The following is a 27,073-nucleotide window of genomic DNA, read 5'->3' on the forward strand; positions in this document are numbered from 1 at the left end:
CATTTTTTCCCATTTCAATGTTTCATTTATTATGGCATCATTATATTTTAGATTATCCTCAGCTTGTATTGGTGCTAAGTGTGAATCACATCTATTTACAAAAGCAATTATGATCAAAGGGAAAAGTGGACTCTGGTTTTATAGTGCTTACTCAAGTCACACTCCCACTTATTTCAAAGGGAGTATGGTGTAAGTAAGATCTGTAAAATTAGACCCGATGACCATCCAAAATGTTTGCAGATGCACCCCGATGAACAAAGCATTAGAAGTGTGAAGTAAAAGTGAGACTTTCATTCTTAGGGAAATATTGGTCAAATCTGCCCTTTTTATCCTTTTGGTCCTGGACATACAGAATTCACATGTTTATGTCCAGGAGGCAGAATTTCCTAATTTCCTTAAGCAATAGAGGTTTCTGTGAAATTTAAGGGGCTAGAGCCCATCAAGAGTGATGACTGACAGATTACTCTGGCATCAGTGCTGCTTGGGAGAGATTCACACAAAGCTCAAATTCAAGAAGAAAGCAGGATCTTTGCTAAAGGACTTACCCAAGAACCTGGTCTTGAAAAATGATGTCTCTGGTAAGCCACTGAATAAACGAAGGTAATGAGACCTCTACTGTCACCCAGCACAAGGGAATGCAGTATAAAACATATATGATTGTTTTTGTTGGTTTCAAAAAGGGAACTGCAATGTGTTTTGATGTATATGTTGGGTGGGATAGGGATGAAAAGAGATCTAAGAAACAAATTCCAGTACTGGAAAGAATGGTGTTAAACAAATATTTTGTGTTTGCTAGCAGCATTGTAATAAGTAGTGAGGAGGTTTATGATATGCTACAAAAGTGACAATTTTAAAAGGAGACAGAACAAAACTAATGGGTAAAGATAAATTTGGGAGTAGACTTTAGCAATTCTGAAGTCAGGGTTTTTTTGAACATACATTCCATAAGAAACTGGAGAAATGTGCAGGGAGAAAGCCAAACTAATAAATTATCCATAATTAAATTCTGCCCAAAATGATTTTAGCCACTGAGAAACTTATACTGGCCTCAGGATATTTGGTCTTAATATTTTGTGTGATACAGTATGAGAAATATTCAGAGAGACCAAGTGGCAAATAAATCTCTGTTGAAGTAGTAGTTATAAGATCACCTGGGAGTAAGTTGTTTAGAAGAAATAAAAGGGGGAAAAGCAATAGTGGCTGATATGTAGATCAGTGTTCAGACTATTGATTACATTCACTGGATGTCTCTTTTGCTCTTAATTAATTCTCTGTGGATGTAGCTGCTTTGTCCTCTGTCTTGTGTCTACAGATAAAGTCAAGCTCCAGGGAGTAAATTTGGCCCTCAGATACGGGTGTGTTTGACTCCCATTGATGGCAAGAAGAGTTCCTCTTAAATGTACCACTTTGTCAAATCCACACTACAGGGATTGTTTGGGGAGAAGCTGAAGGGCTTCATCTGTCTAGAACTGTATAATAATCAGCCACTGGCTTCCCCCTCTTTTCCTGTCCTTGCCTGAATCTTGTTAATGAGGCAATTGTTAAACACAGCTTCCTGGATGGAGAGTTTGTTTATGTGCTTTGTTTTATATATGCCATAATTTCCTGAGCAAGCTGGCCTCTGCATGCCAAAACCAGTTATTTTGTCCAGTCTTTGAGAACATTGGAAGGGCACTGTAAGCTAACCAACATTCACCTTATCCGTACGTTCTTACTCTCCCACCTCCACCCATCTAAGAAGGAGGCTCATTAGGATTAAATCCTCATTCTTATTCCACTAGGTTTCTTCTGTGTCAAAAGAGACAAATCAATCTAGATATTGACAAATAGGCAGCTTTTGTATAAATGATTCAGTTTGTCGAAGTAAATTTAAAATAATTGCTTTTATCAGAGCAAGGTCCAGAGAGCATATTTGCATCAGCTGTCTTTGAACTCTTTCTCTTAATCAGTTCAGTAGAGACTTAACTGTTTTGCTCTACAATCTATCTTTTAACTAGATTTTTTTAATAGTAGCTTCAGATATAGTGAGACTTCTGAATTTCATTGTCATTGACTATGGCTTTCTTAGAAACTGTGCTGTTGTGTTTCATTAGGCAACATGAAACTTTAAAACAGTAAGTTTTCCTTCTATGTGAGTTTAAACCAGAAAACGCAAAGGACTAGCAATGTTATTTTGATCTGGGGAGTTTTCAGTTTCCAGGCTTTGTTGTTTATCCAAATGCTTCAGAATAAATGTCACAGAAAAGATAAATATAACATATAGTCAGGATGGGAAGTGGACTTCAAAACAAAGCAATCAGGATTATCACAGAGCCTATATGACTTGACAAAAATGTAACAGTGAAGATGAGTTCCCATTTTTACGGTAGAGAATGAAATATAGGGGTGTTTGTTATTCAGAGACTTTATTTCTGACTGGTGTTTTCTGGATATACACATTGAAATTCACAGCCTTTGATCTACACCGTCACTTACAGATAGCCAACAACAATGCCCAGAAATTGTTGGTTTACTCTACTTTAACATAGATTCTCCAAATTTTAGATAACAGTTAATGCCAGATAAGTTGATCTTGTAATTTCTCCTGCATGCCCAAGCTGTTTATGTTTCTGTGAATATCATGGCTTTCCTCTGCATTCCTTTTCAAGCACCCTTGACAATGCAAAACAAGTGTGAAAGCCTTTCTCTGGCAGAGCAATTTTTAAAGATTGTTTTAAAATATACACTTTAGATGGCATTGCAGTAGAATGTTAAAGTTTAGATGAAAGAGGAAGTATATTTATTTTTACTGTCTACACTATCAACTTTACTATACAAATTTACTGTAGTATAGATATCTACTACACTATAATATTGATGGTATAATAAAGTTGTTTCCACTAAACTACTGTCACCTGTACTACCATATCTGCATTATACTAGTTATTATACTATTGACTTCACTGTACCATAGTTGTTTAGAGGGAATCCTAATTTTTTAAATATAGATTGACTTAGATAGATGTGAGAAGAGAATACCTTTTCAAAATGCATTCATAATGCCTAGCATCTCTAAGTACCTCCAGAGAATAAAGATCATATCCGAAGACTTTCCCCAATCCTTCTAAGGATTTGTATACTTGAACTTAGTGTTTGGAGCCCAGTTAAAAAGCTTTAGTCTCCTATAATTTTATCATTCAACAGTGATTCTTCCCACTCAGACTTTGCCTTCTCTAAAGATGTTTGTAGACCTATGCATAAAATAAAACAAATGCCTTGTCATGAAAAAAAAAAAAATCATGTTCCAGGAGAAAGCACTTCCAACAGAACTTTACCAGTGGGTGAGAACTGAAAAAAAAAAATGAGGCCCAGTTGGACTTGGAGATGCCCTAATGCAGAACCCACAGCAAGGAGAGCTGGTCCTTTACATCCAAGCCATCATGGTTAGTTTACAACAGACAACCCAGAACCCTGCAGGAATAACATAACAGGGGCAGGAAGTCCTAAGAATGGGAATTAGAATCGCACATCCTTCACTGGACTTTCTCTCTCAGTATTTAACAGTCTTTAGCCTGACAAAGTACTCAGCTCCATGTCTAGATCTTTATCAGGGTAGGCAGAACTCTCTATAGAGCAAATTATGTTTCTTCCACTTTGACATTTTCCAGGGCTAATGTGTTAAAACTTACGATTCAAATTCACATATGAAAAAGCTGTTATCCTAAGGGATCATTTACTCATATAAAATTTGTGAGATATACCTAGCATCAATTCAGGTGTAGTTAGCCTTTTTAAAAATAAACAAATTTGTTGGATATTGTGTATGAGAATAAAGATGTAATCTTCTTTAGCGTTAGAAATAAATCATCTTAGGTAGACACTGGAAAACCACGAAAGTACAGAAATTCAAGGCTGACTACTTAATACTACTGAGTATTACTTTGCCTGAAATGAATAAACATTTATCATGTCTTCTGGAAATGAGTTGAAATACATTAGTAACCACATGTGTTTTGAAAACTATTATAGAAAGAAATATATTTTTTCTTATGGAGGTACTTTATTATTTCTTAGTGTCATTAAAATACACTACAGATAACTTCGTTTTTATGATCCCATTATGTTTTGGAATGTAGTCTATCAGTCCAGGGAATAGACATACACACACAACAAAAATCAATTGCACTTCTCAACACACAAATACACACACACTTCCATTACTGTAATGTGCTTAAACAGATATCTAGTATGATGTTAAGAGATGCTGATGTTTACTATGGGAACCAAATATTTTGTGCTCACAAACTGAGATGGCTTATGGTAGAGCTACAATGTTACATGTGTCCCAAGGGAAAACACTTGTAGGGTAGAATGCTTGTAATTCACCTTTCCTTTACTGGATGTTGAGTACAACAGGAAGCCTAAAACTTTTGCTACCATTTGACATTCTGGATTTTTTTACTTATCTTTTTCCTATATCTAAATCATATAGCTAAAATTACAGCTCTCCATGAAAAGGAAATAAGTGGGTTTTTTCTGCATTTCATTAACCATTTATATATTTTTGCCATTCTTCCAATTAGATTTTTAATTGCTAAAATCATGTGCTTTCAGTTATTTTTTAAAAATTTACTTACTTGAAAGAGTATAGCAAGAGGGAGGGGGGAGAGAGGAAGAGAGAGAGACATCTTCCATCTGCTTGTTCACTCCCCAAATGGACCCAAATGCCAGGTCTGAGCCAAGCCAAAGCCAGTATCAGGAACTCCATTCTGGTTTTCCACATGTGTGGCAGAGGCCCAAGCCCTTGAGCCATAATCTGCTGCCTTCCCAGGTGTGTTAGTAGGAAGCTGTAACTGAAATGGAGCAGCTGGGATTCAAACCAACACTCCACTATTGGATGCATTTGTTTCAAGCAGCAGCCTAACCCACTGCACAAGACTGGCTTCTGATCTCAATCTTTTGACAGTCCATTCAATAAATGGTTGCTGGATTTCAACTGGGAGTTTATTTTTCAATTATTGTTTTAATAATATTTTAATAGATATTAATCTTATTTTAATTAAATTTTACATTTTTATGGGATATAGCATGATAATCCAATATGTGTTTAAGTGTGTATTGATCAAAAATGATTAGTTAGCATTTCCTTCTCCTTAAACACATTGTTAAATATTTTTGACTAGGACTTTATAATTGTACATATTTGTGTGGTACAGTGTGATATTTAAATAAATGTATACTGATAAAAAATAAGAATAGCTAATGTTTCCACCTCCTAGTCACCCTACTGTGCTACACATCTGTGAAATGTAGTGCTTCTGTCTAATTGTAAATTCAACTTTTAGTCCATAGCTCTCCTCATTACCACATTTAAAAGTTGTATTCTAGCAATTTTCTAAGAAAATAGATAATTTGTGGCCATCTTAATTTCTACCATTTGAAAGAGGAACTAATTGATGAAATAGATCCACTACAAAGTTTAGCAGCCTATTAAGTCTTCACAACATGGTGTGATGAGAGACTTAACAATAGATCTCAATTCTGACAGTTCTAAAAGAATCCAGAATTCCAAACTGTTACTCATTTATCCAACACAGTTGCCTCATAGGCAAATTCTATTAGTACAAGTATAAAAAATCTCTAAAAGTATCTATATCTCATAGGATTTAAATCAATTTATTGGAAACATACAGCTAACATGAGTACAGAACACAGAGCCACCCAAGTCAGGCACCTTTGACCTACACAGGCTAACTATATTTTGGAAACAGAGTTATGGATAAGATCAAAGCTCCTAAGCTGATACTTGGTAAAAGTGCTAAAAATCTGTGGATTTCACCCCTACATCAGTAGCATAGTTAATTACTTCCATGTCAAGTACCCATATGGTTTCCATACTATTTCATTCATCTTTTCAGGTCATTTCTCTGTAAGGAATGATCTCTGAAAGCAGTTGCCCCACTAGTGATCAGGCCTAGAAGATGCCTAAGAACAAAGCGCATGCATAAAGGTTCCTGTGAGTTTGCATTCCCCTTTCTGTAGTGGTAGGCTTCTACCTGTGGTGGTAGACTGGGGTTCTCTGGAATGAAAACTGTAAAGCCCCAGTGCTGGAAGGGGGACACCTCCAGGGATACTGGCAATGCTACAAACCTAGGAAAAGGCATAGTTAAGTATGCCTCCCAGGCTTCATATCCTAGTCACAGCACCATTATGTCGCTCCCCCATTCGTGGAGGAACGACACAGGACCCTGCGCTGTTCTTTTGTCTGCTCGGCCCTCCCCGGGTTTGCTGCTGGTCCTTCCCGGGTTGGCTGCCGGCCCCTCCACCTCCGTGGAGGGGGCGGCACCCCCTGCCTCTTTCCCCACTTCCGCAGAGGAGCGGCACACCGCCGGCCGGCTCTCTCCTGGGGGGGGGGGGGGGGGGGCGCTGCTCAGGTGTTCCTTCAGATGTTCCTGGTGCATGTTGTCTCTCTCTTCCTTTATAGTCCTCTTCCACCAATCCCAACTCTGCTGCCCACACGCCAAGCACGCTGCTCTCCTCCAATCAGAAGCAGGATCAGCTCCTGCAGCTTATCAGTCAAATTGGCGAGAGGCAGCTGTGTAGAAGTTTACTCCTCCCCAGCGCCATATTGTGGGAGAGCAGATGCATAGAATAAGTCTTAATTCCAGTAACTTAGTCTAGTCTCAGTTGCTCCCCACAGTTAAGATCCCCGAGTGAGCAAATAAAGACCTGCCACTCAAAAAAATATCAGAAGGCATATCTTAACAAAAGAATAAGAAGTGAAAGAAGTAATGGAAGGGAACTATGTAGGACCAGGAATCCCAGAGCTAGGAAAAACAAGAGGAGCTGCAGATATTAGTGCACCTGAAGTTGCTATTTTCACTTTTATATATAATCCAATATTTTGGTTGTGGCCCAAGGGGTGGCTATGCTGCTTGCGTTTAAGTCTCAGTAACAGGACAGACATTCTGAGAAATTATCTATATGAGGCTTTCAAGGCCCTCCAGGCTTGCCTGATACTCACAAGTGAACAGGATGTGCAGACAGAAGTCTCCATGACAGGAGGGAGCACGAAGGCCGTGTCATCATGACGGCATACCAAGATCAATGGCAAAGAGTGAATGTTTGCATGGTGCTGGTGGGAGAAAATAGCCAAAAGAGGATCTGCGTGTATCAAATGTCAGTGGTATTCCATTTCTATTGAACCTCCCTTCATACACTCCTCTGGATCAACACTTAAATACCCTCGAAAAGAAGGTTTTGTTGTTGTTGTTCCTGTTGTACATAATATAGTTTTTGACCATGACTACAAAGTTGCACTTTAGTCCTGACTATATTCAATTATTAAGAAAAATGTGTCTGATTGATTTTCTCTGCCATGGGATTCCAGTCTATAGGATCATGAATTCTACTGATAGCAAACAGTACTGAAGTTTGAAACTATAAAGTTGTATGAGTGGCTCTTAATTTACCCTCAGAATATCAGCAGATGTCATGTCTCACAAGTTTTGTTGTCATTTGCACATCATTTGTGTTGAATTCTATTCTCCAGACTTACCTTTCTGTAGGAAACCATTTCAGGAAGATGACAACTACAGCAGCAGCATCACAGGCAGCTGCAGAAGGAGGAATCATGAGCATTTTGAGAGTTCATAGGTCTTACGTAATGTTTACAACTCTGAACAGTTTGGGAAGGTCAAGAAGCAAAGTTCTATAATCATGCATCAGTGGATTCCTACTCCTTGTTGTCCAAGAGCCCTCTTAGCTAAGAGTTTAAAAGTAGAGTGGAGAGGATCTGAAAAAGAGAGGGAAAAGTGGGCTCTTTATTATTGCAATAATCAGATACATAAAGAATATTTTTAGACACACAAAACATACATTGAGAAGGAAAGATAGTAATCTGGATTACCATAAAATTCCAAAATGCCTATAATAAAATACTATAAATCTCACTTTGGTGTGGAGATAGAATCCATTCTTCAAGTTAGAATTCGATAAAATGCTGCTTTAATGAAGTTTTATACTAAGAATAAACATCTACTTACTACATCATACCTAAATAGCATTATTTGACAAAAATGGAAATGCAGCTGTTTGCTTCAAGAGAGTTTATATACCACTCATCTGCAAGTTTAGACCATTTTAACTTCATTGTATCTCTAAAGATAAAGTCACCAACATAATCTTAGCTTATGATTCATATATAAGAAAGGAACATAAAATAGTTTAGCAATCATTTAAAATGAGCTTGAAATAGTAATGATTCTGTTTTAGAATTATATTCCATTTTGATTTAGCTGGAATAAGAAATGACAGCCCAATTATTTTGTGTTTGTTTTCCCAGAGAGTTAATTCTATAACTTATTTTCAGAATGAAACAGCATACATCTGAGATAATTGTGCCACAAATATACATTATCAGTCACACCTAGAAACACCTGAATTGAAAGATAAGCATTCAGCTCTCTGAAATAATTTGCTCTGGCCTCAAACCTTCTCAAAAACAAGCATTAAATTGCTTATAAGAGCATTTTGTAAATAACAGAAATTGGGAATATTGTGAACATGTTGATTATCCTCCTCGATTTAAACAAGTCCTTTTCATAATTGAAAGCAGTTTCCTTTAAATTATTCACTTATTTATTTACTTGTTTGAAAGACACAGAAGGGGAGAAGGAGAGAGAGATCCTCTACCCATTGGTTCTGTCCTCAAAAGCCCACAACAGCCCGGGTTGGGCCAGGGCAAAGCCAGGAGCCAAGAACTTAATCTGGGTCTACCAATGTGGTGGCAGGGAGCCAACATTTAAACATCACCTGTCACCTCCCAGGGTGTGCATTAGCATGAAGTCTGAATCTGCCCCCCCTCTTAGTTGCCATTATTCTAAGGCGTTTGCAACTAGAACCACACATATACATAAATCTTAAACACATTATCAGCAATTACAACTGCCTTACTTTGTTGGTGCCTGGAGCATAAAAAGTATTTTTAAAGACTTAAAAAAGTAAGATGAAGCCAGCATCCAAAGTCCTAAAGGAGCACCCTAATCTTTGGCTTATATTTGAAGCTAGTCAAATGTAAATAGAAGTAAAAAAAAAAAAAATCCAAGAAAGCTGGTGTCAGACTGTCTCCTAACCAAATAAAAAGTAAAGATCATAAACAAAAAAAAAAAGTTTTCTATTAAGTGCTATAATAATGATAATACTGCATTAGTCAAAGAATTAGTTAACATGTAATTTTTAAAAATATGTTCACTCCTAAAAGATGAAGCTTGCATTTGGTTCATACAGAACACTAAAAATCACTGAACTTATGTTCTTTAGCTGAAAAAAATAGTAACAATACAATGTCAGACTTTTCAAACCACTCACACATATTTTTTACTTGCTCTTTGCTCTTACGATGTCGTTTTATTATGAAGAAAGACAGCTATTCAGAGATGTTAAGTGACTTGCCCACAGTTCCACAGCTGACATTAGAACTGAGCTCTTCTGACTCATTCCAGTGCTCTTATGGGAAAGAACAAAAGTGGAATTTTTTTATATAAATGCAATTTACTCTGAAAATGTATTAAGGAGTTTCTGTGATTCTTCCACAGGGCAGTTTTGTCAACATTGATAAATACACAGAATATTGAAATTATCTACAGAGAAATTAAGTTCCATAATTTTTAATATGTTAAAAATACATAAACTTACTGAGCAGAGGGAATTATACAAAGGTGGATTTTAGGTCAGCAGAAAAAATGTTTGGGCAAGAATTAAATCTCTTCCCCCACAAATGTAGAAAATGGTGTGAGATCCCGAATATCACATTTGTTGAAGTAAAGTAGAAGATCCTTGCATCTCACATCTCAGAGAGATGTGATCCTGACAACTGGATTCCTTCCCACTTTCAAGGGTCAGGTTTGGAGTCATGCACTGGACTATCTAACAGAACAACTAAGCATTCTCTTGGAAATTGCAGACACATAATAAGAATGAAGGAAAATTCAGTCTTAGAAGCTCATGCAGTTTTGGAATTAAAGAAGTCCCTTCTTTGGTAAATAGCCTCTTCTACTGCAGTCCTCAATGTGAAACGGAAAGATATTTAAGGAATTCACTTCTCCATAAAAACCAGCAGAGTTACACAGATAGACACAGGTTTTGTACACCTAGATATATGTACATTTAAAATAATATATCAACATGAAACTTTTGGCAAGGTTCAAATATTCGCTAGATTATATAAAAGGAGAAATAAAACAGCCCACACACATAGAAGGACTTATTTTGATTTTTGCAGTGTAAAACTTCTGTTTCCATATCTAGATGATAAAAATTGATACACGTAAGGTTGTCTTGTGGTATTTCAATATGAAATGCTTGAGAAGGGTAATTTTAGGGCACTGCAATAACCCTAACAACTTCAGTACTACTTAATTTCTTTCTCATTTTTTTCTTCATCTCAAATGACAGTCAGTTTATGCCCTGAAGCATGAAGATCGCACACCACTGTAATTTGACTCACACTAGCCAGAATACCTATAGTTATTCTTATTCATGGATTCCCAAATAATTTCTCAATATAAAAATATTTCCTTCAAAGCTCTGTCATATAAGTGACTTTTATGGATGAAGGTAACATATAATATGTTCTTTTTTCCATTTTAAGTGCAGTTTTAAAATTTCCAATTGTATTTTTTCAAGAAAAAAGGAATGGTCTCTTTCCATGGATATTTTTTAGAAATTAGTATGCTAAGAGGATAAAAGGCTGATTTGCCAAAATAGTCATTGTAAAAATAATCTTTAAGGAAAATGAATGAAGTTAAAATTCCCAAGGAAAAATACAGGGAAGACATGCATGTTGTAACTGGAAGAATTTTATTATGCTGTGTTTATATCATGAAACTGTAAGGTTATTAAAGTTCATAGTATGAATCCAACACCAAAAAAATGGTAACAGTAACAGATGCAGACAAGGTATCATGTATAACATAGATTCTGCCAGATAGTGTTTTTTCCCTGCACATTTTCATAACAGCCATTAGAATGACGATTATAACATTCCTCATTTTGATGTCTCTGGAAAACATTGGGACAAACTGAGGTTCCAAAGTACATCCATTTTCTCACCTGATGTCATTTTACTTGATGAAGAATTTTAATAAGTTACCCAAAGTTAAATAACAATAGCACATGATCTTGTATGGGTTCAGGCTCATTCTTGGTCTCCACTGTCCTTCATGTCTCACGAAATGCAATCAATTGTCTGGTATTTGATTTTTTTAATGGGAGCCATTCACCCACCATCTCTGAAATTATGCCAAAGGGTAACAAGAATCCGACTCTAAGCTTTGTTAATTAGAAAGTTATTGAATAAGGTATTTCAAACAAGACTATATCAGACTATTCAATGGAAAGGAATTAAAAAATTAGTAATTACTATGTACCAAGCATACATACACACACATACACACATATATATTTACAAAGTACTCATTTTTCTAACCTGACCCACAGCTCCTTGAAGTTGGTGCTGTTATCTTCATCTGGACAGTTAATGCTGCTGAAACAGATCAAACAGAGGTTGAATTGGAGCTAGTTGCTGTCTAATTCCCAAATCCACACTCCTTTCACTGTGCTACTTTGTTTCTCTCCAAAGACATCTGGAGTCCTAGTTTAACAGAAACACATGAAGGAAAAAAAAAATCCATCTATGGCCATATCAGCCAGTAAACTCCCAATCTCATCTGATCTTGAATGTTAAGCAGGATCAGGCCTAATTATTTCTTGGACTGAGGGAGAACAAAAAAATCCCATCCTTTTCCTACTTGAGATTCCATGTTTTGAAAAAAAAAATAAGTGCATGGTTTCTGATAATAACTATTTCCCAGACTTTTTCCTAAATTTCTCACCCAAAGACACATTAATTTTTAAATTTTTTACAATAATTATGGTTCATAACGGATTTAGTACTGCTCCAAAACTGGTGTCGCATAGAGCACTGTCATTTTCCTCTCAAAGGACATGAAGAGCATTAGGGAAACCGACTGAGCACTACAGCAAACCCCTTCTCCCTAAGGAACTCTAGGTGCTCAAGTGGCCTTCCGTGAATTCCCTGCTCTAAGACAATCTTCCTAGAGCTCTCTGACAAAACAGACCAACTAAGACAGAATTTCCCTCTTGCAGAGCTAGCATTCATTCCCCTTTGGCTTAATCCTTAAATGGGTTTTGAAACAAGTTCAGTGAAAGCCCCAGTATATCAGACAGTTGGTAGTGTCTTGTGAGACCTAAGGAAGGGGTTGGCCAGAACTGAACTTGACTTTAATACAAGACCATGTTCTATTATTGTTTAACTTTGGGTATTTCTCCCCTAGGAGGAGGACAGAGGAGAACTAACGAGCTCCAGGACCAAGGTAAGAGGGGAGTTTTCTTTCAAAAGAATGGGTTCCATCCGTTTGAAGGAAACCCCTCCCCCACCAATTTTTTAATCCCTTTTCCTTTTTACATTTATATTTTTTAACCCACCAGCATTAGGAAACCAGCTTGCAATCCGTGCCTAATAGTTATTTGAACATTCACTTATAAATGTGATAGCAGGAAAAAAAGTAAAACCTTTACATAAGTCATACTAGTTATTTGCTAATGCATTTACGTTTTCCATCATCATTAATGATTAGTTCAAGTTTTCCATTAAGATTGAGATTCCTACCTAGGCCTCAGGAAATTGTTTTCAGCTGCTAATTTCTCCTTATGCAGAATATCTGCAGTTATTATAAATCAAATTCTAATGGGTGAGAAGTCACAAAATATTGAAATTAAATCTAAAGCATTCCTACAGAAATATGTCATGAAGAAATGCTTTAATAAGCTGCTGATATAATTTTAATGGTATATATTTTGAAATATGGTAAAGCTGGACTTTTGGTAAGAAGTAGTATAGACTTAGTAAGATTATTAAAGTACCATATGAAAACTGTGGTTAGAAAAACAAAAGGAAAAGGAAGAAATACTCTCTTACACATTGTTTCTTCATGATTATACACCCAGCTCTCTTTGGTTCTGCTTTTAATGGTTTCTGATGTAACATCTCATTTTTATGTTGCTGTCCATGGACATCAGTATGCCCTAGCTTTGGTATTCTTTTAAATTGGTCCTTCCATAGTTGAGAACCCAAGCAGAACAAGTGAGAGAATTTGAAAGGCATCTAGAATTTATAAGAAAGATAGACCATATGGATTATGAAAGGGACTAGCTTCCAGATCCTGTTCAGCAATAATTCTTATCAGTGCCCTCCAAAGAGGCCAGAGCTTGTATGACTTAATTAGATGTTGGAAAAATCTTGGTTCTGTATCCAGTGCTCACAGCTTCTGGCACAAGAGATCCTCTGCGGTTGTCGACACTCCTGCTATCAAGGGCACAGAGGAAGGGATCCCAGAGAGAGCTGAACAAGTTCAGGAGAGGTCACAACTTGCAGGAAGCTGACAGCTGAAGAACTCCCCCGATTCAGCATTATCCAAGCTTTTCCATTTGGTACAATCAGAAAAATAAAATTTGAAGCACTGACACACCATTTATTAGCAAATGTCTATATGCAAATATGCTTTCAGGGAGTGATTCATTGTCAATATGTATATCCATATTTCAAAGCATCTTATAGGTAAAATGTAAATATTGTACATAAAATATAAGTAAAATGTTTCTAACTGAAAAAAGAAGTCTTAATATCAGGTAGCTGAGACCCTTGGACTCAAGAAGAATATGTTAGTTTGGGAGAAGAAGTATACAGAAAAAATAATGCTTCAGCCAATTTGTTGTAAGAAAATAGTCATCAACTTTCAGAAATATACTCCTACCATTCTCTTTTTTTTTTTTTTAAGTCAAAAGAGGCAGCATCCTTTTTTTTAAGATTTATTTACTTTTTTGAAAGAGTTACACAGAGAGAGAAGGAGAGGCAGAGAGAGAGGTCTTCCTGGTTCACTCCCCAATTGACTGCAATGGCCAGAGCTGCGCCAATCTGAAGCCAGGAACCAAGAGCTTATTACAGGTCTCCCACATAGGTGCAGGGGCCCAAGGATGTGGGCCATCTTCTACTGCTTTCTCAGGCCATAGCAGATAACCATCAGAAGTGGAGCTGCCAGGACTCAAACCGGCACCCATATGGGATGCTGGCACTGCAGGCAGCGGCTTTACCTGCTACACCTCAGCGCCGGCCCCCTTCTGCCATTTTCTTTCAAATGTGTAGAAGCCTGGAAAAACCTTAAAGTTGCAATGTTGGGATATATTTTTGTTCAAGACTAGTCTCTTTGGCAGGAATAATAGTAATCATGCAATTAGGAACATACAGGAAAGGACACATGCAAAATAAGAATTTGACTTTTAATACTGAAGCATGCTATTTATATAGTCATATTGCAATACTCAACAAATCCAGAAACCTAAGAATTGAACTTTTAGCACATACACATTTTTGTTGTCATATTATCAGATAAAACTTAGTTTTGACTTACTCACTGACTCTTTTAGTAAAAAGCCCAGGATATATTTGAATCGCATTATGCATTCCTGATTTATTCATTCCTGGATTTTAAAATGTCAGGTATATGGAATGTCTGCTTAAGCAATCACATGAAATAAGCAAAATTGTCACAATATTTTAGTGTTAGTACTGTTTATGTTAGTACTACTTAGAATTTGATATCTACATACACATTAGTTATGTCAGAAGATTTGCTGTATACTTTGAATTTTTATGAAATATATAATTGTGATGTCATTAATGGAGAGACTTGGTGGTAGTTCTATGATTACTTAGCTCTTTGGATAACCTAAAATTGAGAAGCTAACTTTTTTTTTAGTTTTGTTGCTTAGCAAAGTGAAAAATACTGATTTTTCTATTAATGTCACTCAATTTATTAGGCATATTAAAAATACCTCACAGAAGTATCCCAATTGGTAGCATAAGACATATTGAACTTCTGATAAAGAACATGTAACTGAAAGACAATATGATATGTTTTAGCATTAACACCAACAGAAGCATACATTGGTTAGATTGTTTTAAGACTTTAAACTTTTTTTCTGAGTTGTTTAATAAAATAAATGAACTGTAGTATACATGTTTTGAATTAATATGAGCCCTGTTGCTCTCAAAGATAAGCAGCTTTATGTCTTCACTTAGAATTCATAAACTTAAAACCTTTAGATATCTAAGAGCTTAGAATTCTTAGGCATCAGCCATTTTCAGGATAACAGAAAAGCCGCGTGGACTCCTGGTTATGAGCTCCCCATGTAGTCTTGAACTTTGATGGAGCTTGTAATCTATATTTCTATAAGCACTATTAGTTTATTATCCCTGCTTCTATAAGAAGCACTATTTTTTTATCAATTAAGTTCCTTTTTCTATTTGTACTGTTCTTCTACCTAACCAAAATGCATGCTAAAAGATAAGATAGGTGAAATAAGATCATAAAAGTAACATGCAAATATTGGCCTACTACTAAAGAACCTGAAACCTTAAATACGAGAAGAAATTTGAAGCTGTGATTTTTTTTTACTCTCAAGCACTTGATAGCAAATCTAAAATATTTGTGTATGAAGTTTAACTAAACCTATCAAATCAGTTGAATGCCTATTAAAATATATGGTAAATAAATCAAATTAAACCATAAAGTTGGCATTTAGTATGTGATGATAATAAATGTGATTTTTACTTTTTAATTGAGCTGAATTACAAATTCAATAACAGAAGAAATATATCTAAAGGCAATAAGTCTTATTTGTTAAATTTAATTTGTTTAAAATTGACCTATAAAAACCTAATTGTCTGGGATTTTCATCTTTAAGTTTAGTTTGGAATATATTTTCCTTGATATTAACAACAAAGTTGAACTTTTTTTTTTTCATTTAGTGTTCTTTCCTTGTCTGGCTATACAAAGAGAATTGGTGACCCCTTTATTTTAACCACTTATGATCTCATGGAAATACCTTCTGAGATTATATTATTCATACAATGAACCTAATTTTGCCTGTCATTATTCATAAAGATATCCAGTATCAATATTTTATATCCCTCTTACCAACATTTAATATTTTTGAACTATTTGTTTTATTTTGTTTTAAAATGCACACCATGGCATTTCTGTTAGGTTCATAGCTAAAGCATGCTATTTTTTTCACTAGAATGCATTGCTTACAAAATAGCACCTCAAACTAATTCACTGTGATATCAATACTACATGTGGTTACCACATAGCAACTATATTTCTCTCCCTGTGTTAGGACTGAGAATAATAAAAATTATCATTCATAAGACATAGTTGATAACTTCCAAGATGGGAAAAAAGCTATATACAGATAACTTTGTAAAGTGTCAAATAACTCAAAGCAAATATGAGTGCTTCAGATAGGAGATGTTATACTTGCAAAAGCAGGAGATAAATAGGATTTGGAGAATCTGGGAAAGACCTCATTAAGAAGGTTCGAGTTTATCAGGTTTATAAATATTATTTGAATGAATAAATCAGTGAATGATTACTGGAAAATAAGAAATTTACTAAGGCCAAGATGAGGTGAAAAAAGGAACTCCAAGTGAATTTTCTATCATGAGTTTGCAGTCAGTTGTGAATAAAGTATCTTTGGTGCTGAATAGACATCAGTGGTAGACCGACTCAGGTCTAACTGAGCCCAGCTGCAGGTCTAACTCAGGTCTAACTGCAGATCCACCTTTGCCATTCACTGGCCTGGCAACTTGAGGCCTTACTTTCTTCTTTCACAAAATGCAGAGTAGTCCCCAGTGAGAATTTTAACAGAGTTCACAGAGAATATTAACATCTTGACATGATGTCTACCACAATAAAACATAATGAAATTTCACTTTTAGAAGTGCAAAGTGAGTTGATGTGATTTCAGCCTTGAATGTCTGAAAAGTTAGAACGATGTCTCAGAGGCAGTCGTGAATCAAGAAGGCTCCTGCCATGCGCTATAAACCAGCAAGAAGAAGGTTACTCTGAGTAGCAAAGAACAGGGTGATAGCCAGTGACTCTGTCTTCTGGAGATAAAGACTTTAACTGATATGATGCCAGTAGAATAGAAACGAAAATATAAACTTGGGAGACATTATTCAGAAAAAGTTATTTATGGGTAATTTGTTAAAGGAAAGGAAAATTCAAGAATGAGATTGAGTTTTTGTGGTTGAGTCTTTTTTTTTTTTAAGCATTATTATTTTTATTTTTATTTTATTTTATTTTTTGACAGGCAGAGTGGACAGTGAGAGAGAGAGAGAGAGAGAAAGGTCTTCCTTTTGCCGTTGGTTCACCCTCCAATGGCCACCACGGCCGGCGCACTGCAGCCGGCGCACCGCGCTGATCCGATGGCAGGAGCCAGGAGCCAGGTGCTTTTCCTGGTCTCCCCATGGGGTGCAGGGCCCAAGCACCTGGGCCATCCTCCACTGCACTCCCTGGCCACAGCAGAGAGCTGGCCTGGAAGAGGGGCAACCGGGACAGAATCCGGCGCCCCGACCGGGACTAGAACCCGGTGTGCCGGCGCCACAAGGCAGAGGATTAGCCTAGTAAGCCGTGGCACCGGCCGAGTCTTGTTATTTTATAATTTGTTTTCAAAGTTTTATTATTTCTATGTAAAAGTTTCTGATATGCTATTCTGGAACTTTCTTGTGATGCTCTTGTTGGGGATTCAAGATCATATACCTTAAAATATTAAAGCTAAAATCATTAAGAATTCCATGTATATTAAAGTAGAAATCCGTCACCTTGAGAGAAAATAAATATCATCATCTAGGTAAATCAAGACAGCATATACATTATTGATATTGCTTTTTGAAGAAAACTATCTACTGCACTTCATTCTTGGATATTTGGAAACTATCCATTCAGTTAACAAGATCACCTGTCTTTCAAATTTTATCTCAACTCAAGGGGTATTTAGCATGAGAGAACAGAAGTTGCCAACTGACTTAAACAGGTAATACGTGAGTGAGAGGGTTCACAATGCTTAATGAGGGATAATCCCCAGACTTGACAAACTTCTTGGGAAAAACAACATAGGAGGGATGAATAACACTTTTAACTACTCAGGAAAGGGACTGAAAGGAAGTAAAGTGTATTATAGCACTATGGGAAAGAGCACTGGACCAGAAGGCAGAAGACCTGCTGCCAGCTGGGCTTGATGGACAAGTCACCTAACTTTCATTAGGCCCAGTGACCACATCTGGAAAAGGAGAAGATTTAAGGTGATTTCTAACCCACGTTTTCACTGAAACATTCTAGGATGCTTTACTTTTAAAGCAATCGGTAAACATCTTTAGAAGCTAACATGATGGAAAAGTAAACATGATCCGTGGAATGGCTTAGAATTCTGGAACTGGTAGAAGGAGAATAAGCATCATGGTCTAGATGATGCAGGAATCCAGTCAGGGATGGGGCTGAGTCCACCAAGTGCCTGATGGTCCAGCCAAGGCACCTGCTTGACAGGCCCAGCATTGTTGCACAATTCCAGGCTGGGAGCATGATGGCAACCAGTTCCTATATTATTGAAATTATACTTGAGAATAATAACTTGAAAAATGACTAACATTCAGAGATACCACATAAACTAAAGAACTTCACATTCTAGGTAGCTGTGGTCTCATCTTGAAACAAGGCTAACTTTTATATGACTTGATCAGAGATAGTGACAACAAGAAGGAGGTGGCTTGGAGCAGGAATTTCACCTCATACATTTGAAAACAGGACCCCAAAAGGTCACCACATATAAATTAAATAATTTATTTAATATGAATAATTGATATTTCCCCAACATAGTATTATATAATAATAATCAAAAGTATCTTTTGACTATGTAGATAAATTCTTTATTGATTTTACATGGTCTTCTAAAAGGTTTTACACAGGATGTGTTTGCAGAATGATCACACATTGAAGCTGGTATCTTGGAAGTCTCTTCTCACCAATTCGCAGTCTTAAGAGTTCTCTATGAAAATTCTGGAGCCATCATGCCTTCAGAAATGTTTTCATTTCTCTTACCTTTAATGAATATACTTAAAATAATCAGTAATTAATTTTAAAATAAATGTAGAATCTAGAACAAATTTTTTTTAATTCATATTCACGTTTGCCCCTCTAAGGTCTAAGAATCCCCAGAAATTATATGCCAATCTGTAATTTTGTGTATTTGTGCCTTTCTCCTGAAAAAGTAACTGTAATTTTTATTGGATTCTAAAAGAGGTCTATTATCCAAAACAGGTTAGAAAATTCTTGTCTATGATCTAAAATTGATAAAATAATAAAACCAAATTGCCTGAAGTATTTGTATTACCTAAAAAACACTTAACATTAAAATATAATTACATTTTCCATGCTTTAACAGTTATTGACAGATATCCTCAGGAAAATTACAATACTTCTTCAAATAATCACATTCCTCAGACCCAGTTCGCAAATAGGAATTTGTCATGGAATTTCCAAAGAAGATGCAACTTAGAGACAATTAGTGGAAGCTAGTCCAGTACATAGTGAATTTATTCAGTTCTCCTTGCTCACTTGAGATATGAAATGCAGACCTCCATACTAACTTAATAGCAGGCATGCCATCCAAATCCTGAAGCAGACACTAAATCCATCAAAGGGGTTTTCAGATTCTCATTATGAATCAAGCTGTATCTGAATTTCTTTCCACTTACAGAAAATTTTTCCCTTCGAAGTTTGATATTGTTATCGATCACCAGTGCCATTTTATGCAAATCTTACAATTGCATTAGCAAAATGGAGTGAAAACTTAATACCTTTTCCAAAAACTTTTACATATATAAAGAGAGAGAGCAATTTAGCCCAAATTCTGCCACTGGAAATGAGTGCTCAAATCCAATGGAGCAAAAAGAGCCTTGTGCTTGTCTACTGGAAGGAATAATTTAGAAAGAAAAGTAATAGCATGGCTACAAGTTAAATTGAAAACTTAGTGGAGCATTGATAATGCTGAGAACTGGTTACTCTTCCAGGCCTAAATAGCAGATAGAAGGTAGAACCATGAATGCAAATGTCTTTCTTTAGGATCAGACAAACTCAGCTCTGAACTCTTTATAATTTGACAGCCTATTGATTTTTATTTACTTTTCACATTTTTCTGATTGATAAAATAAGTATTTTTTCTCAGCAGATTATTAATTGGCTTTACACAAAGTTCTGGAGTTTGTTGTAAATTCTTGTTTCTTTTTGCTAATGTGCTCTATTCACCATTATCTGGAAGACATTAACTAAATTACAAAAGCAAATCCCCTATGATATTTGTTCCTCTCTACCTATCTCATCTTAGGTGGAACAAACTTTCATGCATGCAACTCTTGTGACAATACTGAAAATGCAGCTATCACTGAATAATGGAATGAGAGTTATTTCTTATTTTTCATGAAAGTATTATTTATTAGGATGATATAAAGTTTAAAGCAAATGAATTTTCCAATCTGGAATTTGCTTGATTCTAAGAAAATGATATAGTAAATATGTAGTATTGTGGAAGATTAAAAAATAATATTTTTCTATTCTTGCAAAAAATCCAAAAATGACTTTTCTTAAGGTCTCTAATACTTGTTTGAAAAACAACATAGTTGCCAGCAATGGAATCCTTTTTAAAAAGCACAAAGCTATATACAAACTTTTCTTTAAAAATGTACCATTTAAGAGGACTCAAGACTATTCACAGTCACATTTATTTAATGCAATCTGGGAAAAAGACTCACCTTATCTATGTAAATATGTGTGAAACAGTAAGTTTCCTCTCTAGATCACTGAGAGTTCTATAAACTTCCTGCAAGTTCTATCTGATGAGTTAGACCTTCTAATTGATGCGTTACTCATGCTTCTCTGCCTGACCTGTTCCCTCAAGTAAGACAGAACCTGTGTAGGAGCCAAATACAGCACATGTTCTCCAGCCTGTGACCAGAGGACAAAACCAAATGGACCAAAGCAATCCAAATAATCAGAAACAATGATGTCTCTCTGATCCCTAAGAATAACTTCTAGATTCTGCCTCTTCCTCAAATTGTATTTCATCCAACGTAGAATATATATTTTGGATTTAATAACAATTGTTTAAAGATTTATTTATTTATGTGAAAGGCAGAGTCATAAAGAGAGAGAGAGAGATCTACCATCAGTTGGTTCACTCCTCAAATGGCCGCAACAGCCAGGACTGGGCCAGGACAAAGTCTGGAACTTCCTCTAGGTCTCCCATGTGGGAGGCAGGGACCCAAATACTTGGGCCATCTTTTGCTGCTTTCCCAGGCACACTAACATGGAGTTGGATCAGAAGCAGAGCAGCTGGGACACCAACCGTTGCCCATATGGGATTCTGGCATTGCAGGTGGCTGAACCTACTGTGCCACATAGCTGGCTCCCTGAATTAGCAACTCTATAAGACATTTATATTATACAATAATTGAGAAAGATTTTTCATCTGTTGCTAATTAGCAAAGTATCATTGTACATTATAGGGAATCTTGAATTGATGGGGGAATATAAAGAACAAAATGGAACCCAAATTATTCATAATCTCCCCATAGTGACTTATTATGTTTTATATTCATTTATATTAAATATACATAGCTTATTCTCAGATCAAGATCCAAATGAATGTGCATATTATTTATTTTTTTCATTTAACATCCAAAGTATTTAACATCAAAAGTATTAATTACCTGTCAAGGTTTTTGCTAATTTTAAAGGAATTTTCTTGTTTCTTTACACAATTTAGTCTTAGTTCACACAATTTTTTATGTTTTTAGAAAATAGTATTTATTGAGGACAATTAAAAAATCCACCTATTCAGGTAAATATTCTGGACATTTTACACCTGATATTTTACACATTTTATATATATGCACATATATTTAGATATTATATATTCACATATAAAATATATTTACATATGCATATACATTTTTATAAGGAGCATGGTGTGAAGAATATCCCAATAAAGACAGCACAAGCTTACAACTGAGTAGAATTTTTCAAGTGTATATAACTAATGGATACTTTTTTATGAGGATAGTAATGCACTAGCCCCATTACTCAGCAGTTAAGCAATACATTGTATTGCTTCATACACTACTGACATATAATATTCATCCAGTTAAGTGCAATGGGATATAATTTGTTTTAATCAAACTAAAAACAACATTGCAAATTCTTTCTGCAAACTATACTTGCCCTGCATATCCTGTGTGCAGATGTTGACTAAATCTAAAGGTTTGTATCATTAGTCCTTTATAACATCCACAAATCTAGGAAATCATAAAAATACAAAACTTTACTGAACTTAAGCTTTTAAAATTTGACCCACTTACTTAGATAGACATCATTTATAACAATATCTTAACAACAGAGAAATTAGACTACAAGAAATATGGTTTAGCAGTAAATATAACAAGTAAGACATAAAGTAAAGCACAAAAGCATATCCAAATTTATAGAAGTAGATGATAAATTATGTATGCAAGTTTAGGGGATAAGAGATAAATGGTTCAGCCTGTATTAAACATGCTTTTTATAAGAAAAATTTACTTTTCTCTAAGTTAGCTTACCCACAATTAATAAATGAAAAAAGTTTACATATGTTAGTCTCTAGAACTTTTGTTTTATGTGGCACTTCAACAAGAGTTTTGTTAGTAAACATGGGTGCTGTGTGCTAATGCAATGAAGTATTTATTTTCTTCATATTAAACTTGATTGAAGGAAATTCTGGGAGTAAATATCCCTGGAAGTTTCCAGAGGTCCTAGAATTTTACCAGGTGAACATTTAGGTTTTAGCCCTGAATCAAGTTCCCCCTCATCTCACCACTAGGAAAACAACTCTTTGGAAGGAGGTTTTTCTTGGCTGGTGTTCCCCAAAGGCATGAGAGGCAAGGGCAAATAAGTATGTTTCCTGGGTAGTATTGCAGTCTGTCAGAGTCCATTGTCAACACATCTGGGTTCTCCAATGTTCTTTACACAGCCAGCAAGAATATGATCACTCACTGTTGTTTCCTCTCCCCTTTGATTTTTTAATGGAAAAAGAGTTCATTTCAGTTGACTTTATTTTTTAGAAACTTCATTTAATGCAATGAGCGGAATAATTAATGTAAAAAGTGGCCCACAACATTTTTCTTTTCTCTCTTATCTGCTTGGGAGATCACTGCTTATCTCCCCTAATGCTTAATCAGGGTGAGAATATTCCTTACAATCAATATCAGTTTCTTACATTGCTTATGAAGTCAATGTCTGAAATATGTGAAGGGGATTCCAATGCAATAATAAAATGCGCTCCATCAAGAATCTGCTTCCCAAGTCCCCTATTGCCCTGACTTATGATTTGCTTAGCTCTGTTAATATCACTCCTTCAGGTTTCTTTTTCTTTATGATTGGATAAAAAATATTTTAACCTAGTAGTATACATATATTTTAAGGATATTTTGCAATTCTCATTAATAATACCACATAAAAATAATTCACTCTGTAAAATAGAACACATGACCAAATGGTCATTAGATAAGTGGTTTATGCTGCACTTGAATTGCAGTCTGAGGAGGCTTTGGACTTACACGTACTATATAAGGAATTGTCAGACAATTGTAAAAAATAACAAGCATTTTTAACATGCAAAGAAATCTTGAAATACTAAAGACTTCACTTCAAGTATCAATCACAAAATGTCTTCTATGTTTCATTATGATGCTATTAAGTGGTCTTTATGGAGGAACAAGCTTCTGGAAGACATGTGGATTGTGAACTGGGCAGTGATTTATCTATTGACCAGATGCATAATATAAGACAAATACATAGAGAGACACATATATGGATAGCAGTGTGAAACTAAACTGTTTTTACATGGCCTATTAGATGATATTAGTAAGACAATGTCTTAGAATAATTTTGTAGAAAGCTTGATTCAGTTTTCTCAACATAAAGCTTTTTTTCCTTATCCATACCTTTATTTTGCTTTTTTTGTTTTCTATTGTGCTGTGAAACTGTCTGGGTATGGCTAATACTCGAAACCCTGTTAAATAACCCTCTCATGAAATGGTTTTGGTTTTATCAAAGGAATGGTCTAAACCAACATATAAAATAATTGGTATACCACTTGTTAAAAAAAAAAAAACAACACTATGAAATCTTGAAGCTAAAATAAAGCGAATTATAAAAATAATTTTCTCCAAAATAGAAAATTTTAGTATTCAGTTTTAGTTCATTAAAAGCTAAATTTATTTAGTTTATTGTGGAAACAAAATTAAATAATTCATTTCTTTCGACAGAATGCTTAAATTTCTTTATATTCACTGAGGTTTTATTTGTTTCTGTTTTCTAGTCTGGTCCTTTTGGTGATAAAAGCTGACAACCTAATATTGTTCCCTTTAGGAAATATATTAACTTTTACACCACTGATGTGGCACTTACTAGGGAATGTGGAAAAAGCTAGCTATTTAATTAAAAGTAACTCATAAAAAAGTTAATTCTCTCAAAGTGTGGGTCTACTTAAAAGAAGTGTTTACGCTCCAAGTGGATCAGACCATAACAATTGTGGAAAAGAAAACTGTTTACTTGAAATATGAGCACATTTTAAGAGAATAACTACTGTAAACCACAACTTAGTGGTAAATTAGGTAACGCTTTTTGTTTTAATATGGCTATTTTGCTTCAGTTTATCTATAATTCCTTTGGCATTAAGAAATCAGCGAACTCAGTATTTCTCAAAGAGCATACCACAAACTGCACCCAAATTCCCTCAATTTATAAACCACTCCTTAGATTTAACAGAAGCTTCATTAACTGCTGGAAAAACCTCTTGAAAAAATTAGGGAGTTGTTGAAAAACTAACTTGAAAGCAGGGAAGAAATCAAATGCATGGGAAGCAAAAGTCCATGACATTTTTTAAATCCTCTTAGAAAGTAATTAGAATATGCTGCTCCTTTTCCCATATAGAGATAACATGGAGAAAATCTAATCTAGAGTACTTGCAGTCTGCATCACATGCAGCATGACTTCCTGGGGTTTAATGACTTAATTTAGATAATCAAATTGGATATGCATTCCTAATTTCTAAATAGCATCCAATGCCTGTAAGAATCAACACAAAATTTAGATGTAGGAACTTATCTGTAGGAGCTGCTACTATCTCTTTACTATCCTATATCTTTCAGCACATGAGAATGAACCAACCTGGTAATCACAGATTTCAAGACTAACTAAATGAACAAAGGAAACCCACACAAATAATAAAGGAAGTAACAATCAAGCTATACTCTTGATTAGCAGGGAATCAGTCCACAAAAATTAGTGGATGATTTGTTGGGTTTTTTTATGCCATTTTGTTTTTCCTTATGGAAGTGAATTTTCATTTTGTTCTCTTTGGGTTCTTTGACATTCTTAGAGACAAAGAAATTCAAAACACAATTCTTTCTCAGTTACTCGGAAATTCAAGTTTATTACTGCTTTGCAAAAAAAAAAAATCTGTGTGACTGGTTGGTGATAAGTTATGTGACAATAAACAGAGTGTGAAAATGAACAGCACCAAATGCCGCATGTTTAATACATTTGAAATTAGTTACAATTGCCCTTGGTTTGGACTCCGGTGGAAGAGACTGCAGGATGGCAAAATGAGAGGTTTATTTAGCGTCTGGGAGAAGCTTATAAACGAGCTTAAGTCCTCATTCCTTCTAACATCTTAACAGCTGTACAGTTTCTTACAAAATATGTTTTATCGTTTCAAGAAATGCTGTTAACCTCGCAGTTTTAAAACTGAATGAACAAGGCCTCTTGGACAAATTGAAAAACAAATGGTGGTACGACAAAGGAGAATGTGGCAGCGGGGGAGGTGACTCCAAGGTTAGCCTCAATGTCACCAAAAGCGGGTAAACAGTATGTAAAGTAATAGGTGCATCTGCTGGGAGACTTCAGATTTGGTTCTACTACTACCAGTTAAATTGCTAATTCAGTCCCTTCACAAACTTAAGTATGCAATTACTGTCAAAGCAAAAATATTTGCAACTGTTAACAATTTGATGCCACGGTAACAATTCTAATGAAAACAGTCAGTGAAAATCTCTGCTTTGAAGAGGCTGTGAACCTCTATTTCTCGGAAAGCTGAAAGGGGTGCAAATTTCTGGATGAGAAATTTAGACCAGAGAGAGGCAGAGAGGGTAAGTCTGTCTTGTTTTTTTGTTTTTATTTTATTTTTTTTTTTTTTACCATAATGGCCAGAACTTCTACCAAACATTCTTAAGAAGCAGCAATAACCTAGCAATGTCAAGACCTATTTAGAATGTCTGCCCGAACGTTTTCTCCATTGAAAACTATCAGGTTTCTATTAAACAACAAATCAAAGATAATCTTTTAACCTAGATATCTTTTGCCCTCCATAAATGAATCAAATAATGAAATGAGAAGGCTGCGAAAACAAGAGCAACTCAGTTTTTTCTTCATTTCATCTGTGTCTTATTTCCAGCTTCACAAAATAATGCTTTTATGCAATTGCTAAGAATGTATTCAATTAGTAGAATGTAGTAATTAGCACCCAAGAATCCATACTGTTGCATATCATTGTTTGCAGACTTCATTAATAAAAATCCACTGACAGGAAAATTCTGATTGTTAACTTCAGTTTCTATGTAAGAATGATAAAAATTTAAAGTATACACTCTTGCTTTGTTTTCAGATTTAGAAAATTGTCCCCAAAGAGAAATCCTGCTTAGTTGCAGGTTGTTGATTGGACTAAAAATGCTCTCACTTAGCCACTCTCCCTACACAGGTCAGAACAGCTGCCACCAGCTTGCTCCAACCCCAGTTTAAAAGTCTTGGAAATGGAGCTCACATGCGTATTCCTATCGAATAAGCAGCCCTTTTACAGGAAAAGGAAATTTGAGAGGACTTCAAAAAAGTTTATGTAAAATGGAATTGAAAGAGAATACACAGTTTCCATGAACTTTTCCTCGAAGACTACTCATAGGAACTTCGCCTCCATTCTAGGGTGCCATGTTAGGGAGTACCAACTTCTATCTTTTGGAGCCTCAACTTTTAGAATTTTCTGATAGTTTATATAAATGTGTAAGCAAATGTATAAAATTATCCAAGTT

General features: G+C 35.4%; 1 protein-coding gene across 8 annotated transcripts in view; it reads left to right on the forward strand.

Moving 5' to 3' along the window:
* The window catches only part of GRIA4 (glutamate ionotropic receptor AMPA type subunit 4), a 390,923-nt gene that overhangs the window by 348,160 nt on the left and 15,690 nt on the right, over positions 1-27,073 (forward strand). For 4 of the 8 annotated variants that reach the window (XR_016219762.1, XM_070077585.2, XM_070077577.2 and 1 more), the window contains one exon: positions 25,712-25,826. The exons of 3 other annotated variants lie outside the window; for them this stretch is intronic. Coding sequence is in view for 4 of the 5 variants with exons in the window: in XM_070077585.2 (XP_069933686.1) it covers positions 25,712-25,826 (115 nt within the window). In the remaining variant the exon portion in view is untranslated. Of the gene's footprint in view, positions 1-12,335; positions 12,373-25,711; positions 25,827-27,073 lie in introns of those variants that run through there. One more of the 8 variants, XM_051820027.3, reaches the window with a different exon arrangement.

This window comes from Oryctolagus cuniculus, chromosome 1 (genome assembly GCF_051225735.1).
Source record: "Oryctolagus cuniculus isolate XC-2025 breed Fujian yellow rabbit chromosome 1, ASM5122573v1, whole genome shotgun sequence".
Classification (NCBI taxonomy): Eukaryota; Metazoa; Chordata; class Mammalia; order Lagomorpha; family Leporidae; genus Oryctolagus; species Oryctolagus cuniculus.